At 38.5% G+C, this 16,623-nt stretch overlaps 1 protein-coding gene across 1 annotated transcript in view; it reads left to right on the top strand.

Annotated features, from left to right (window-relative positions):
* Positions 1–16,623, top strand: part of samd10b (sterile alpha motif domain containing 10b) — a 68,527-nt gene that overhangs the window by 34,308 nt on the left and 17,596 nt on the right. Inside the window, exons 2-3 of the mRNA XM_014017039.1 lie at positions 736–920; positions 13,970–14,138. Of these exons, the coding sequence (XP_013872493.1) occupies positions 736–920; positions 13,970–14,138 (354 nt within the window). The remainder of the gene's footprint in view (positions 1–735; positions 921–13,969; positions 14,139–16,623) is intronic.

Below are 16,623 nucleotides of genomic sequence, written 5' to 3'. Positions count from 1 at the left end.
GTCTGATTATGAAGGTAAATTAAATACCTGACAGTGATCATTACACAGTGTGGCTCTAATTCCTCACTTCACCATCTGTGTCGCAGCTGAGCGTGCACATGGGTCAGAGCTGGCTGAGGCACCGCACATTTTCACGTCAAGTTTGGATTTTATAAATCACAACCTTGGCGTGAAAAGTGGCGTACGCAAGTTTCTGGGCTCAAATTGTGCRTACGCCAGTTTTATAAATCYGACCCCTGAACCCTGACCTGGCACTGACAACTTGTCTACTTTGCTGTGTCAAAGCCAACACGCCTGCCCATCTATCCTCTTTTTCTAAAAGGAAATCCATGTCGGATGAAAAGACAGAGAGAAGGACGAAAAGATGGAGAAGAATATATGCTCACAATGTAGGATTTAAATATCCAAGGACAAATCTGGCTGAAGAGTTTTGGTTCCAGAAATCATGAGCTGCCTCTGTGAATATGCACTCAGCATAATTGGAGATCACAGAGGAGCAGCGCTGTTTACCGGAATAATCATAGGATCAACCATCTGTTTGTAACTATACTGGATGGTTTAGAATAAATGTAGCCTGCTAAGGTTTTGTAATGTTCGTTTGTGCTCCGGTTGTAAAGACAGGAAACCCTTAGACAAAGATTATAAGTGGTGCTCAATCAACGTCTGTTTTTTTTTCTTTCCCCTCCCTCCCGTTTACGTTGTCTTCCCTCATCACCTCTTCTTCTCTCCTCTCAGCGGCGTCCAGCTTCAGTTTTTGCCGTGCCTCCCTGGAGCACACGGTGTCTGCTGAGGAGCTTAGCTACCAGCTGCCGCGTCGCGCCGGAGGCAGCAACCTGACCTGGCACGACAGCCGCGGCCAGAAGACTGCGCACACACGCACCGTCAAACTGCTGCAGCAGCCGGGCACCGAGGGCATCCAGGTACCAATATCTCCCCAAAACAGAGCTGCAGCTGCCCTGCGAAGGAGGGCCTCTGATGCAGGAGAATGACTTTCAGATGGAGTTCTTGATTGCAAAATGAGAAAATAGATAACTGGAATTTGTTTCGCAGGAGGCACAAAATAAACAATTGACTTTAAAAAGTTAGTGCTACTGGACTTTATACCATCTAAATTAGTTTTTRAAACACAAAATGAACTAGACTTCATGGTTTTTTTTTTTTTTTTTGGGGGGGGGGGGGTGACAAATGAGCCAATTCCAAGTACTGAATTGGTTAATCTAAGGTTTAGGCTTCTAAATGGATCGTTAAATCAACAGTTCTGTTAAAGTGGGGTTTGATGAAAAGACGGTGGACAGTTGATGTCTTACCTGTTGTAGATAGCTCTTTAAACGATTTCATGTTTGAAGTTAGAGTTTAATTTTGACTGAATTGACAAACTAGTGATTCTAATGTACGGTAGTTTAGAATAGTTTTTAAAATAATAAATGCATGACCCCACATGACATTAAAAGATTGGAGTTGTTTTAAGACAGAAGCAATTCACAAAGCTGTTTGTACAAATGTCCCAATGGGTCTTGCAAATGATATTTTATAAACCTTTACCTTACTGGCAATTTTACATTACACAGTTATTTACATAACATTTATGTTTTTTTCTTTGCCCAAGCACAAATAGTGGTTCGTGCAAACAGCAGTTATTTGTAGCACTTTGGGTCATCCTGGGGTGAATAATAGTTTTCATTCTAGAACAATCTTGTCACATGGGTTAAAGTGAAAAAAAAAACTTTTGACTGAAATATTTTTCCCAACCGCCACCCTATTGCTATCCTGTGTAAGTTGACTAAGGACATGTACACTACATGTCCTTAGTAAAAGTACACAGTATTTTTTTTACCATTGAGGCGTTATACAAAGAATTTAATTAAATTATTTAAATGGCTTCAGCTCATGTTATCATTTAATAAAATTTATTCTTCATATTTCATCATTTATTGAATTCATTACAGAGCAGCTGTGTCACAGTATGGTTCTAAATATAAACATTTGTATACTTACAATAAAGTACAAAAACATTTGAAACACTCACCTAAAGAACATGCTAATGTTCTCCTAGTGATGATGAGGGTTTAAATTAAATGGAGATTCATCTTTGCTTTAATATAGGGCAAATAAATGTGGCCCTGTGATGGACTTGCGACCTGTCCAGGGTGTACACCGCCCCTCGCACTGTGACTGCTGGATATGGGCACCAGTGACCCACGCAACCCTGAAAAGGAAGAAGCGTGTACAGAAAATGGATGGATGGATGGATGGATAAATGTTTGTTAGTCAGTGCTCACCGGGGTGCACTGCCGTGGCAGTGGTCTCGTGACTCAGTTTGCGCTTTGGGTGCAGCCTTTGCATGAGGAGCTTAGTCACACACGCAAAGTTGGACATATCTGTCGGATAATGATGCTCTGAACAGATAAATGTGTAATATAAAGTTAGGTTTTAGAGWCCAAAGTCTCAGGAAGGTCCGGAGCGAAGTGAGTAAGGAGAGGACGTCTACTCGCTCAGGACTGACCGCTGCTCCTGCAGATTCTGGTCTGGTGCACCTGCCCTGCTCTGCTCTGCTCTGATTGGTTACTAGTGCTTTGGGGATCGTTTGATTTGCTGACAGTAGCATCCCGTTTAGACTGGGTTGCTTTAAGGAGACTGCAACAGAAAACAACCAGTGTTTATTTATTTTTTCCTTTTTCTCACTGCTGACAGATATCCGTCCTGGCCACGTACAAAATGGCAGAAATCCGTTGTGGYGACGGAGAAATTTAGGCCCTGTTATATGATCTGATTGCAATTTAAAAGTTTATAAAATAGCATTTTTACAAACTGATACGAAAATTTCGATATTTGTTTTAAGATAGCATTGGACTAGCCTTTAATRGTCAATCTGGTCAAAATTAACTTCCAGTTCTCCAAATGGAGGTGGTTCAAGAGCCATCTACAACAGGTATATTCACTGCATCATGACTTTCCATAGAACMATGAGMATCTCTTTAAAAATATTGCTCCAAAAACATCTGGAGGTCAACAGTTTGAGCCTTTACCTCAACAATGACACATTTGTTTGTTAAAATTACAATTTAGTAGTTGAACTGRCATCAGAGCAACACAACAGTAAATGTATGATCAGTGCTACAGCTCAAAGCTCAGTGTTGACAGGAAGTCTAATCGTCTTATTTTGTTCTTATTGTTGGCTGATCTTATTTTGCTCAGTCGTAGTAGAACCACCGGGGAGAAATTAGTTACATAATTGAGAAATGGCTCAAGAAGTTGATGACWTGTGACGTAACATGCTGCACAGAACCCATCTGATCAGTGGAGTGCATTTAATAATAAATATCTCTGAAAATCTCATTTATTTTACAGATGAATGTTTTCCCTCAGAGAGCAGCAATGACTTTAACACAAATGCGTTCAAATAATAGGTATCAACCCTCATTTGAGCGCTGACTGGTGTGTGAGGAATGTTTCAGTGGTCCAGTGTTTGAACGTAAAGCAGCTCCTGTGTTGTGTACTCAGACCCTGCTTTAGGAAAAGCGTATGCTCGTTTGTCAAGCACCAGAGAAATGAAACAAAGGAAAGATTTATCTATTTTAAGGCAAGTATCTGACCTAGAACAGCATATGAAACGACGTCCTCCTCCCGTTTTCTTCCCCCCACTCTTTTAATAAAACAGAGCAGATAGCCCAGTGGAGGTCATTTTTCTTTTTTGCTTCCCAACTGCTTTTGAGAAAAGTTGTAATGTGGAGGCTGCGAGACGCGCTCGCACTACAGGACTTATTTAACTATTCATAATAGAGAGAGTCCTCTCAGCTATATAAAAACTAAATAAAATATGAGTAAAAATCAGTTTTACGATTACACAAAGACCGGATAATTAAACCTCCTCCATACCGTGAGAAATAAGGCTTATCGCTTCCTTGTCGTAACAAGAATAATGCTTCTTTATGCATTATTCAACAGCTGGGTGAGCAGTCCAGCTCTCTGGCATATATATGTGCGTGTTCACAAAATTCATGCAGCTATGATAATAAACGCTTGTGTGTCTGGGTTTGCATGYGTTGTTGTCTGTGCGTCCATTTCTCTCAGGACTGACGATTAGATTATTCTCCATTAAAGTGACATTGTACACGACGGCTGTAATGACAGAGCCAGTTAAGTGAAACAGTTCCTGGATATAAGGTAGGAGCTGGGGAATCCGTCTTGTGTGCTTAATAAAGCTGATATAACACATTACGCGCCGGTGTACAAACGGCCTATCATGGGAGACGGACGGTAATGACTGCAGAGAGGGACGACASACACTCCGGATGTTAGTGCTCATTCATGCGCAAACATGGCTGGCTTTTTCAAAGACGTCCCTTTTGTGTTTATGCGTTAATGGTACAAATGTGTTGCTGGGGGACACATAAAAAGCACCGAAGCCCACATCCAAAATATGATTTTGAAAATCCCAAGAAAAAAAATACCAACTTCTGAGGGAAGTTGTCCCTGACTGTTGTGCTTTTCAGYTTTAGGATTTAAAACAAGTGAACTATTCACAATAAAAGGAAAAGATGTTGCTACGTTTTACTKAATATTTTGTTTATTTTGTTGAGCAGCACCTATAGACTCATTTGTGTTTTTGCTTTGCAGCTGGTGGACCAGAACAAAGACCCGTCTGTGTAATGAGCTGTTTTTTTGCTCTGAACACACCTTTTGGGTCATCCTTGACTCGTTTAGAGTTCCTGACAGGGTGAAGAGAGGGGAGTTCGGCTCATTTAGCTGTCTGCTTCGTAGCTTACGGCTGAACCTTTAGATGAGGCTGGGGAATTGGTGGAATAACGAAGACACAGTTTAGCAAGTAAAAGCACCCTCTTTTTTTATATATATTTTTAAAGCTAGACTGGGCCTGTTAGAGGAAGTAAATCTTGTTCTGTGCACTAATTTGCCTTGGTGGATGGACGAATGGAAACGTGCACGCCGTRATTATTTTTCCTTCCTCATTACAGAGTGCAGTGGCTGACCTTTTCAACTGACACCAACACAAAGACGTGAATWAATGGAGAAGAAATGCACATTTTACAGCACTTCTTCACTAAGATACACTTTACTGCTATAGGATATTTGTCTCCARTCAAACACATCATTTTAACCACCAGAGTCGTGCAGTGTTATTGGTGAATCTATCCTTCCATTTGTCTTTACCCACTTTTCTGTGGATTGCACATCCTGGGCAGGCTGCCTGTCCATCACAGAGTCACAAATGAGACAACCACTCACACCTAGTGGAAATTTAGAGATACCAATTAACCTAACATGAATGTTTTTGGTTTATGTGTGACCCCAGAGTATCTGGAGAACAAACACATGCACAGCTGTGTCGCCATGCTGCCTTATRATAATTTCTAAATGTTATAGTAGCRTGTAAACAKTATTATTGTCATTTTTAACATTCTGCTGCTTAAAATCTTTAATGAATGTGCCTCGACACRGTTTAACAGGCACAATCGTAAACACGTATTTTAAAATCTGAGYGTAGCTCAGATTATTAATGTGTGTAAAAGTGCTGACCTGTGCTAAATTGCTGCTGTTGTTTGAGCTTCATTTAGAGGACAGAAATTTCAGATATTCTAATGCCCTCACTAATCTGAGTAGATTAAAACACATTTTGTCATATTCATCAGATTATCACCTGATGCCATGAAAGGAATTTCWTGAAATTGTAAAATTGCCTGACTGTCTGTTAGCAAAATATCTTGAAGTTTAACTAAACTCTCTGAAAGTAATCATTAAATGAACATCTGCGACTGATTATCTTTTAGCGTCACCTCAACATGGCCAACCCAACTAATCACCCAATGCAAACACAAAAATGTATTTCAACAAAAAAAAAGTACAGATTCTGAGTTAAAATGGGAGGTGGTAGGGTTTGCCCCAACATAAACTCTGAACATTAAATCACATGAAACCTTTGTATAAAAGCCTTAACATGCATTAGATGTGGGTAAAACACATTCGTTCCACACAAAAAAACAAACAAATGCTTTTACTTGTTTTGTGTTTAACTCATCCCCTGGTAAATTCAGAAATTATGCACTGTTGTTTAGTTGAAAAATATACTGGAGTTTTCCAAATAAAATATATATTTTAAATACTGTAAAAGTTTGTGGAAATTACTCTGGAGGATGCCCTTAACAGTCATAAATATTTCACACTGCCCACCTGACTGACCTCCAGAGTCAATTTATCAATGCAACTTTTGTAAGTTACTGTTTGAACAAAAATRTTATTTCAACAACTTCTGACATGACTTAGCAGGCAAATAACTCAGGCTGCAGGCAGGTTCAAAAAAATCAAAAACAAGGCCTTTAATTTAAATCAAAAAAGCTGGCAGTGCAGCACAAAAACTCACTTGGCTTGGTCCAAAGGTTCAGGAGACATGAGAACRTAACACAGTCAGGGTTGACAGAACAATGTTCTGAYGCAGACTGAACACAGGACACAGAATATAAAAGGCAAACTAATGAGGACAAACAAGAAATACCTGGAGGAGACACAAGGGGAAACAGGTGAGTGTGGGCAGGGCAGCTGAGCAGAGARGGGAAACACTGAGAAAARCCAAGGCATAAAAATGACAGACCATGACACTTCACCAGTAACACATGTATGATTAAATGACCAAAAACTGGGATTATTTTCACTCTGCCTGTGACATGCATTTACTTCAAATACAAAAAGTCAAAAAACATTTTTATATTGAAGAAACTTTGTATGATRCACATTTTTAAATKMATTTTGTMACATAACTGGCATATTTGTTTTTAAACTTGGCTCAGCCAAAGTGAAAAAAGAAGTGACCTCGAAGAGGAACTTCCTGCTCTTTTTTTTAAACAAAATTATTTGAACTCTGACTCTTCTTCATCTCTTTGATAGTGACTCAAAATAATCGAAAGAAACATCAGTTCATGCTCTTTTGTCTGTGTTGGTAGTTAGTGTAGTAATGCTTTGTTTACATTCAGACATTCCCCTTTGACATCACTTCCTCTGACTTCACATGCAAATATCTCAACAACTGTTCATCTCAGCAAAGGGCTTTTTTTTTCTTGCAATATATTATTAATGTTAACTTTCCAAAAATGCAGTCATATTTATTACAAAAAAATTGATGTCAGAGGAACTTTAAGGTGCTTTTAGACAATGCGTACTATTTCACAATTCTTATCCCTCTTTTTTTATTTGCCTTTTAGTGATACAGCTGAATGTATTTAGCCAAACAAACCGTAAAACCTCTTCCTTGGTGCCTTCTTTGCTCTGTTATTCAGCTGAAATAGGTTCTAAAACACTCCCTCATTCATTTTGGCAGCAATAATGAAGCCAGAGAAATAAACACTAAAAGCATGTTGCCCTCAGAGAACCCCATTAGGTCTAAATGCACCCTTAGTGTTGTTGTTCCAAGGCTCCTCAYGGCTAAGTATCACCTTGGAGGCCAGTAACTGGGCTCGTGAAGTGATGAGCCAGTGAAGACACATACGTAAAGGGAGAAATAATAGCAGCTGGGCGAGGAGGCAAAAATGCTTCTGTCTGTATTGTCCTTGTCCTGCCATCCAGTGACATGTTGCTCTGTCTGAGACACATGTGGGACTCATGCTAAATAGAGGGCTTTGTGAAAATCCCATCTGGCTCTCTGTCCACCCACTGAGAGGCTGCTCATATTTGCATGAGTGCGAGGCATTTACACACTCAAAACACTTGAGGTCAACCAAAGGCAAGGTTGCACGAAGCCAGTTCTAGGCTGCCGGTTCACACGCTTCCACAAAGTTACTCCTCCGGTCGAGCAGATGCTCAGACGCCTCGGATGCCTTTTTCAGAACGACAGTGACACCGTTGCACAAATGTCGAAGACTAACAGAGAAGGAGGAGATAACAAGGTGTTAAATGATGAAACAGGACGAGCGGCGGCCATAGTTGCTACGAAGAAAAATGAGGACTGAGGTCTGACAAGAAGCGAGGAAGAGGTGCGGCGATGATATGAAGGATCGCATGTCAGGATCTGTCAGGAGATCAGGGAGACAGATTGAAGATCTAATTCTCTGAGAGCGGAGCAAGAGTTCASTGGGTAATCGGGGAGAAGGAAGGAGTTGTTTTGGTCAGACAGCAGATCACAGGAAAGATGGAGGGTGAGTGTTTAGTATCCTGYTGAGAAATGAAGTGACAATGGAAAAAAAAAAGATTAACAGCAACAAACAAAAAGGAAGTGTGAAATGCAGAACACAAAAAGCATAAAAACATAAATTAATTCATTCATACACACTCATGCTGATTTTTTTTTCTGCAAATTAGCTTGGCATGAATCATCCGTCTCACACGGCGTGACATGCAGGCAGTAAATGGAAGAGAGGTGTTATCGGAGAAAAAAAAAACAATTGATTTTACAGATTCCCCACGCTCTCCTGACTTTTAACTAATCCCTGATTCAGTCAGGATGCACACACACACACATGCGCACCAAAGCAATCATAAACATGAGAGCGAACATAACCCAGTGCATTAAAGTGAAGGTAGGGCAAAAGATCAAAGCGAGGTGAAGATGAGCAGGGAGTGCAGTCCACAGTGAGATGATTTTCATGTGGACCAAGTGGAGGGAAAATAAGAGATGTGACCAAAGAAAATAAGCAGGCAATGAAAACGAAAGCTGTTCCGGTATAAAAATTAAAAAGATCAAAAGAGRAGAGCTGAGAAGAAAAAAGTCAGAGTTGGCCACATGAAAGGCTGTGAGGAAAATTAGGAATGATAAAGATGGAATCACACGGAGACAGTTTTTTTTATTCAAAACACTTAAAAACAGCATATTTCTTATTTGAAGTTTATTAGCTGACTGTGACTGTGTCCATTTGTCAYGACTTAGATCCCTTTTTTTTCTTTGGTTACTCCTTTTTAGAAAACGTGCCATCCTCTTACACTCCTCGTCCTCCTCTGTCCTGCCAATGTTTTGTCTTTGCTCAACAGTAAAGTGTTTTCATCGGCTACCTCTTGACCAACCGTAATGGAAGCAGATCGCTATTAAACATGATTTTTGAGTAACATGATAAAGTGCTAGCTTCGTCATTTAAAGCAGATTTTTATAGTCAACATGAAGAGCCAAAGTCATGTCTGATGTGTMTTGCACTTTGCCCCCAATCAGAACAAGGCTGTTTTAAAATATAGCCATCATTACAACTGTTCCAGTAAAAAAATAAAATAAAATAAAATAAAAAGGAAGAAAAAAAAGAAAGTCTAATAGCACATGTAAAGATAGTCAAAGAAATCATGGAATGAGTGGAAGTGCTTACAGGATCTTCTCTTTTTTCACTATGTATGGTCGGTGTGAAAACGATGCCACACATTTAGTCGAATCCTCTCCGTTTGTATTTTTTTTTGCTCTCACATATTTCCTCGCATACCTTTGTTTTTGATTGTTTACATTTCTTATTTTCATTTTAAATCATGTTGGTCTGTATCCTTGGGTCTTTTCTTCTATTAACTGTAACATATCAAATATGGCAAAAAAAGAGGGTAAAATAAAGATTTTTGGGTCAAAAGTAAAACACAAAGGTAAAAAGAGGATACTGCTATGGTCATCAAGCATTCTGTATTGCTCAAAACTAAAAATGCCAGGCATTTAGCCCAACTAGACTAGTTCTTCCTGCTGGCCTCATWAAATAACGTTCCTAATTATAATGTACAGTATATCTTTATCTAATATTTTAACTCTGCAGATATGCATATTGAGAATATTTTCATAAATGCAACACCTAAAGCATAGCTGTAGTGGGAATATGTGGGAGGCTAATAGCTGGGTGAATTTTTAAACACATGATGAAAGTCCATAAGTGCATTAAGTATTTTGATTACTATAATTTATTACTGAYTATTTTTGCTTTCTTAACACAAATTAAAACAAAGAGGCAAATGTTAATTGAAGTGCTCAACTCTGAACTCATTCTGAAATTGTAGTTCCACAAATGTTTTTCTTTTAACTCTTTAAATCATAAGGTCAAAATAAAAATGTTTTACACCATTTTGTCCTAATTCATTTTATTTAAGGAGCGAACAGTGTTGCACTAATTTATATATATTTTTTTCTGCATGCTTCCTTTAATCGGTCATAAACTTCCACTCCGTATCCAGTCCTCCAACCCGTGTGCATGTAACAAATGAGGGACCTCCTCCAGCTGGACAGAAGTAGGTCTCAGGAGGAGCTGGGAGGGAGCAGAGGCTGAGCAGGGACGAGACAGAGCTGGCCAGAGGAGATACAGTCTGATGGATGGCCAACAAATGGAGCGAGAAGAGCGAGGGAGTGAAAAAAAATGAGAGACAGAGGGATGATTGGGAGCTATCATTCCATTTCCCTCCTGTCTGGCTTSCTGATGATGAAGGCCATTATTCACAGAGCGAGTAGCCAATCTTGTCTCCTTTTTTTTAAAAATCTGTATTAACCTCATGTGTCTGGGGGGTTGTGTTAGCTCGGTGGTCAGGATCGCTGTTTCATAATCCTGATAATCCAGGTTGTGTCAGGAAGGACATCTGAGGTAAAACAATTATGAAATCTTTTGTGCGAGTTCAGGCACATTAGTGACCTCAGCAGACGGGAGCAGCCAAAGGAACAAAAAGACAAAATGAACACTCTGCGTCTCATATTTTAAATATTTTTCCCTTATATATATTTCACCTGCCAACAAATGGAAAACAAAAAATATTTTTAGCTAAATATTACAGCTCTGGCATTTGAATTTGTTACTCAGCTACACCTCAGTGGAGCTATAATGGGACTATTTTTTTTCTCCTGTAATAAATCAGTGTTCATGTAGTTCAGGCATAATTAGGAGTAAATTGTTACAGATTTGGGGGTTATTTACTGGAAAGCATAAATACTTGATTAAAATGCCACATTCAAAACTCCTGTAGGTCTACTTAACAGTCTCCATTTGTCTTTTAAAACATATTGCTGAATATTATTGCTACTTATAGCCTGAAATCTGTTACAATATTCTCATTCTCAATAAAGGGATTTCAGTATAAACATTTGTTTTTTTCTGTTTAAAATGAGTGTTAACTTTTTTTATATAAAAAAACATTTAGCCTAACTTTTTACTGTAGCTATTCTCATCATTAACAAAGACATAAACTTTAAGTCATACCATTAACCAAAAAAAAAAAACTCTTTACTATACTTGAAACTGTGATAATGGAATTGTTAATTCACATAACTAATGTCAGCTAAAAGTTCATACTTTGGGCTCTTCTAGCATTGTCAAGAAAAATAGTGTTTTAATTAGCTAAAAATGTTCACCTCAGCCAAAAACATTGAGAATTGTAACTTGTTATTCTGTGACTTCAGCTGTAATTTAACTAACATATAAAAACTTGAACATCTCCACATTGGATACAGAACCTTGCTTTTAAAAGTTGTCCGTACATTTAGATAAAACTATTAGCTGTAGGTGACGTGGTGGCCCATTCGGAAGAGTTGTTGCCTCTCTGGGAGAAGGTTGCTGGATCAAATCCCAACCTTTCAGGGTAGAGTGTGCATGCTCTCTCTGTGCATGCGTGGGTTTTCTCCGAGCATTCTGGTTTCTTCCCACAGACCAAAAAACATACATGTTGGGCTAATTGGTAACTCGTAGGTTGTTTAACTCCACAAATGAAAATATTCTAAAATCGTATCTTTTTTTTTATCTGAAGCCCTTCAGTTCTTCATGGTAGAAGATTACGACATTGTTTAGTCTTACCAGAACACTCAGGACACGTTGTCTTTGACATTATGCTAAATAAATCCATTTGTCCTAAGTTTGCCCTACAGACTTTTATTATCCAAGCTATTGCTCTCACTAAAGTGTTTACTCAGCTGCATCAAAATGAGGACAGTAAAGATGATAAGGACTTAATCAGCAGACTTGCAGTTTTAATGCAAGCGGCAGTTAGAGCCATCTCTGGTCCCTCGCCTCTCGCCAAACACACCTCCATCCCAAATAACGACTGGGGTTGTGCCTTAAATTCAGCTTATTGAAACGGCTTTAGCCCTCAACTAAGCTGGGGGTAGAAATATGTGCGTAATTAGAAATGAAGCGAACACGCTGAAGTGGAGGGAAATTGAGTTGGTTTCAATTAAGGCTCATGAAGCAGACCACACTTAGTGGACCATTATCAGAAATGGATATCGCCTGAAGGAGGAGGAGGAGGAGGCCTCGTTGCAGAAGCACGCAAATAAAACTGTACAGTACGCACTCTATGAACCTGCGTTCATCACCAACTGAGAAATGGAATTTTCTGCAGGCTGATCCTTCTGCTGTCCACGAGAAAGCAGCAAGGAGAGAATTGCATGTTAGGCTATGAGCTATGAGTCGCATTCATGTGTAGGAAATTTCTGCACATTAATCTTGTTAAATGCCGTCAATTACGGATCCCCAGTTCTTGGCAGCCGTTTGGTGTTTTTTATGTTTTATTTTTTATTTTTTGAAAATAAGCCAAAACCTTTGTTGTAGAGTTGGCTCAGTCCACACGTAAATGGAAAGATTAGATATGAGAATATGTCACAAAAGAACGAAAGCTTAGGGCAAGGATGTCCAAACATTTTGTCACATGGGCCAAAATCATAAAGTCAGAAGGACTTGTGGGCCAAAAATATTTTTCCTTTACCTGCTCAATAATGAACTAAGCATTGAATACTTTAATTAAACAAATAAAGTAGTCAGATTTATTGCTGGAGATGGATGCATAAATTAATCTAGATCCAGAACTTTAGTGTTTTGCAGGTTTCCCTTATTAAAAGAAATTTTCTAGGTTTCAGTTGGGGAAAAGAATAACCCAATTTAGTCAATTCTGATCAATAAAATCAGGATTTAGATCAGTCTTTCGTTGAAAATGCTTGCTGTATTCAGACAAATTTAATGAAATAATTAAAAGCAGATTGGAGTGCAGCAAAATCAACATTCATGCGGAAGTCACCAGATAGATGTAGAAAAACCTAAGAGCCTGGTTATTTAAAGACAAATAATTGGTTTTATTGACAATATTTTTTTATTATAAGATTTTACTTTGTGATAAATTTGCCCTAATAATGAATAGAACGACATCAAACACCTGTGCCAGGGGGACAAATTTGTAAACAAATTAGTATAATTTTAGACTGAAGTCAGGGGCCACATAAAATCAATTCAAGTGCCACGAATGGCCCCCAGGCCACACTTTGGACATCCCTGGCTTAGGGGGATGGGATCATTTTCGGCCGTATGAGCTGATTGTGACTTAATAATGTCCCTGTTAATTTTCTAACACTGCTGCTGGAAAAAAAAAACTTCTACAGTCCGTTTTCYGATACGCAATCTAGCCATTGTGCGTGTGTGAAAAGGAAAAATTAAAGGGAAAATTAAAAAAGACAAAAGGCAGTAGTGATTTTTTTTTCAAGCAGAACATCCGTACAAATAACAGTGAAGCAGCATCCCTCTAAATCAGGGTTGCGAGGTGAAAAACAAGCTGCTAATTCTAATCAAATGCAACATCTGTTTGCCCTTCAGTGCCGACAAACCTTTAAACCTCCTGCTTACTAATGATTTGAGTTGCATATGGGCTCATTATGGTAATTTAATTTATTTCTCCCGAGAACAAATTACGTCCCTCCTAAATTTTAGGCGGTTAAGTGAGAAATAAACATTTATCTTGTAGAAAAGGAAGAAAAATAAAAACTTACAGCCCGCGCAGCAACATGTAAGCGTTTAATGAACCGTTTTTTTTCCATAGCACTATTTTCTGCTTCTGTTTTATGGTTTGCTTCAGTAGCAGGAAGAATTTATTGCAAATGATGCTGTTTGAATAATTTAGCTTGTTACATGATACTATGGTTTGAGAATCCTACATGAGTATTTAAGTGAAAATAGTTGCTCGTATTAGCAAAGCAAAATTATATGGATGAGACTTACAGTATACATTACACTGACTAATATAAAGGATTTGTTTTTGTGTGTTTCAGCTGCATCCAGGTGAGGCGTTCGCAGTCTACCACACCAGTCCTACGCTGTCCAGTCTGTCCAAACCGGTGGTACTGTGGACTCAACAAGATGTCTGCAAGTGGCTAAAGAAACACTGTCCTCACAACTACCTGACCTACGTAGAAGCGTTCTCCCACCACGCCATCACAGGTACAGGTCACATCCAGCGGTCCCTCCTAATACATGAGCTGCACTTTAATTGCTATAAACTATATCGCTCTAAAAACTGTAACTGCACTCTAATCTATAGCAGAATCATTGAATGTAATGTTATTCATTTAGCAGCAACTTTCACCTTTTTTAAAAACAGGATAAAATAATTTAAAAACTGGGGAAAACACGAACTTTGAAGTTTATAAATAGACTTTGGATTTAAATAATAAAACATGCATAAAAATACAGTCATTTCATTAACAACTGTGTTTTATTTGATGAGTTAATATGTCTGACTTTCATCTAAGGTWGGGGAAAATTGTATCATGTACAATTAATCGTCAGAAAAACTGTCAATTGTTATTTCCACTTTGCAATTACTGCGATTAGTGCCGTTTGATGATGACGTATTTTTGTGTGCGACACACCATCACTATATCAAGCACACATGGGCTCARTGGCAGAAGGCAGGGCAGAGCAACTAAACCGAACTGGTTTAATCAGCTGAAACACCGACATAAACTGGAGTACAACTTCAGCCACATGCAAGTGAAATTGTCATCCAAAAATTGTCATATTATTGTCAGCTAAATGCCACAATTAATCATGATTAAAACAAACTWATCTATATCACCCAACCCTACTTTCATTTACAGCAGGGCTATTCAACTAAATTACTCCGGGGGCCACAGTTACTGCAGGTCAACAGCTGAGGGGCCGAACATCCAGCAGTTAAAGTCATTATGTAAATAAACCAAGTATTACAAAGATCTGTTACCTTTGAATTAGTTTATTTTGCTGCATTTAATCATGAAAACAACATACAGAACCGTGTAAAAGTAGTGATAATTAAACAAAATCAAAAACACAAATAACAGTATGCCTCCTATTTGACACAAATAATATTTTGACATCTCTGACTTGCCAAATTTAGAAACCAATTTTATTTTCACTTTCATCATTTTATCTTCAACTACTTGTAGTTTTAACCGTCTTGAGTGTTCATAGAAATGGTTTTTACCAGCTTCTAGCCAAGATTCTGACCTTTCTGTTAATACCAAACATGTCTATGTTGAACTAAAAGAACTTAGAGTAATTAAAGTAGAAAACTGGGGGTTTGGGCTTAAGAGATGAATTACCCAATTGGTGGGCAGAACTCTGGTCACTCGCGGGCCGGATGTGGTCYGYGGGCCRCCAGTTAAATAGCCCTGATTTACAGGATGTTTGTCAGATGATCAGGCACAGTTATCTAAAGGTCTAATATTAGCTCAAGTTAAATGATGCAGCAGAAATTCACAATTGCTGATAAGCATGCAATAAAGCTTTTTTACTCATCCTGTTCAAGGGAATAAAACCATTTTTTTATCAGTAAGTTTGATAACAAAAACATTTCATTGCTTTATTTCTTTTAGAAACTAGTTTTATTCAGTGGTAGTTTTCATGGTATAGAAATACACATGCTTACACATCATTTGTAAAAGAAGAATCAATGATGTTTTTTGAGTTAAGTGTTTTGATTCATAACGCCAAGTCATTTTGGATGTTTACTTTACACTGCTAATCCAATAATCCACCGCTTTTAATTTGTTCTTTAATGAAATTTACCATATTAGCTTAGCACAGGTTTTYCTTGCGTATTTAAATTTTTGGCTCGTTATCAAATTTGTAAATGTTGTTTCCTGAGCTCTAACCTTTTCAAAAAGCAGTATATAGCTCTTTATTTTCATGCGCATTTCAAAATATTACTTTAAGCTATTAGCAAATTTCACGAGTCCTTTGTTAGTTTTCTACAGCTTAGCCTTTTTACCTCCAAAACACACTCAAATCTCATGCATATGAAAAGTTTTAATGTGGGGTAGCTGAAAGGGTAAAACCTATTTTTGTTGATGGCTCACAAAGGCATGACCAAGTGCTTCTACAAGCAAAAAGAAAAAGAAAAGTTGATGTTAGAGAAGTGTTGTCACACTTAACACTAAACTCACATAAATCTCCTGCCTTGACAGAGCAGACAGTAGAGCAGTTTCTTTTTCAGTGCTGCTCAGGGAACAGATTGTGGAATTGTGCCGGAGGGTCAACCACCACGGTTGCACTTACTGTACACACACACACACACACACACACACACACACACACACACACACACACACACACACACACACACACACACACACGCGCGCGCGCGCGCTCTCAAAGAGACACATGCTGTACTGTACACACACGATGGCTGTAGGGTTAACAATGTGGTCACTGTCAAATCTGCAGCTCTGACAGAAACACTCACTTATGTCTGGCTGCATTTCAGTTTGCCTTGAAAATTATCCCTCGAATGTTAACTAAATAMCATCCAATCACATTTAGTTAAGAGAGAAAGCTGCTATAATTTGAAGGGACTACAGATGTGTGTTAAACCAAAAATCCAAACAAATGTGAAGGACAGACGCACTTCAGTAAAAGGTATAAGACTGTGGAATAATCTGGAAAA

The sequence above is a fragment of the Austrofundulus limnaeus genome, unplaced genomic scaffold (genome assembly GCF_001266775.1).
Source record: "Austrofundulus limnaeus strain Quisiro unplaced genomic scaffold, Austrofundulus_limnaeus-1.0 Scaffold3, whole genome shotgun sequence".
Taxonomy (NCBI): Eukaryota; Metazoa; Chordata; class Actinopteri; order Cyprinodontiformes; family Rivulidae; genus Austrofundulus; species Austrofundulus limnaeus.
Note: the sequence above shows the minus strand (reverse complement) of the source record. Positions and strands in the feature narration are given on the sequence as shown.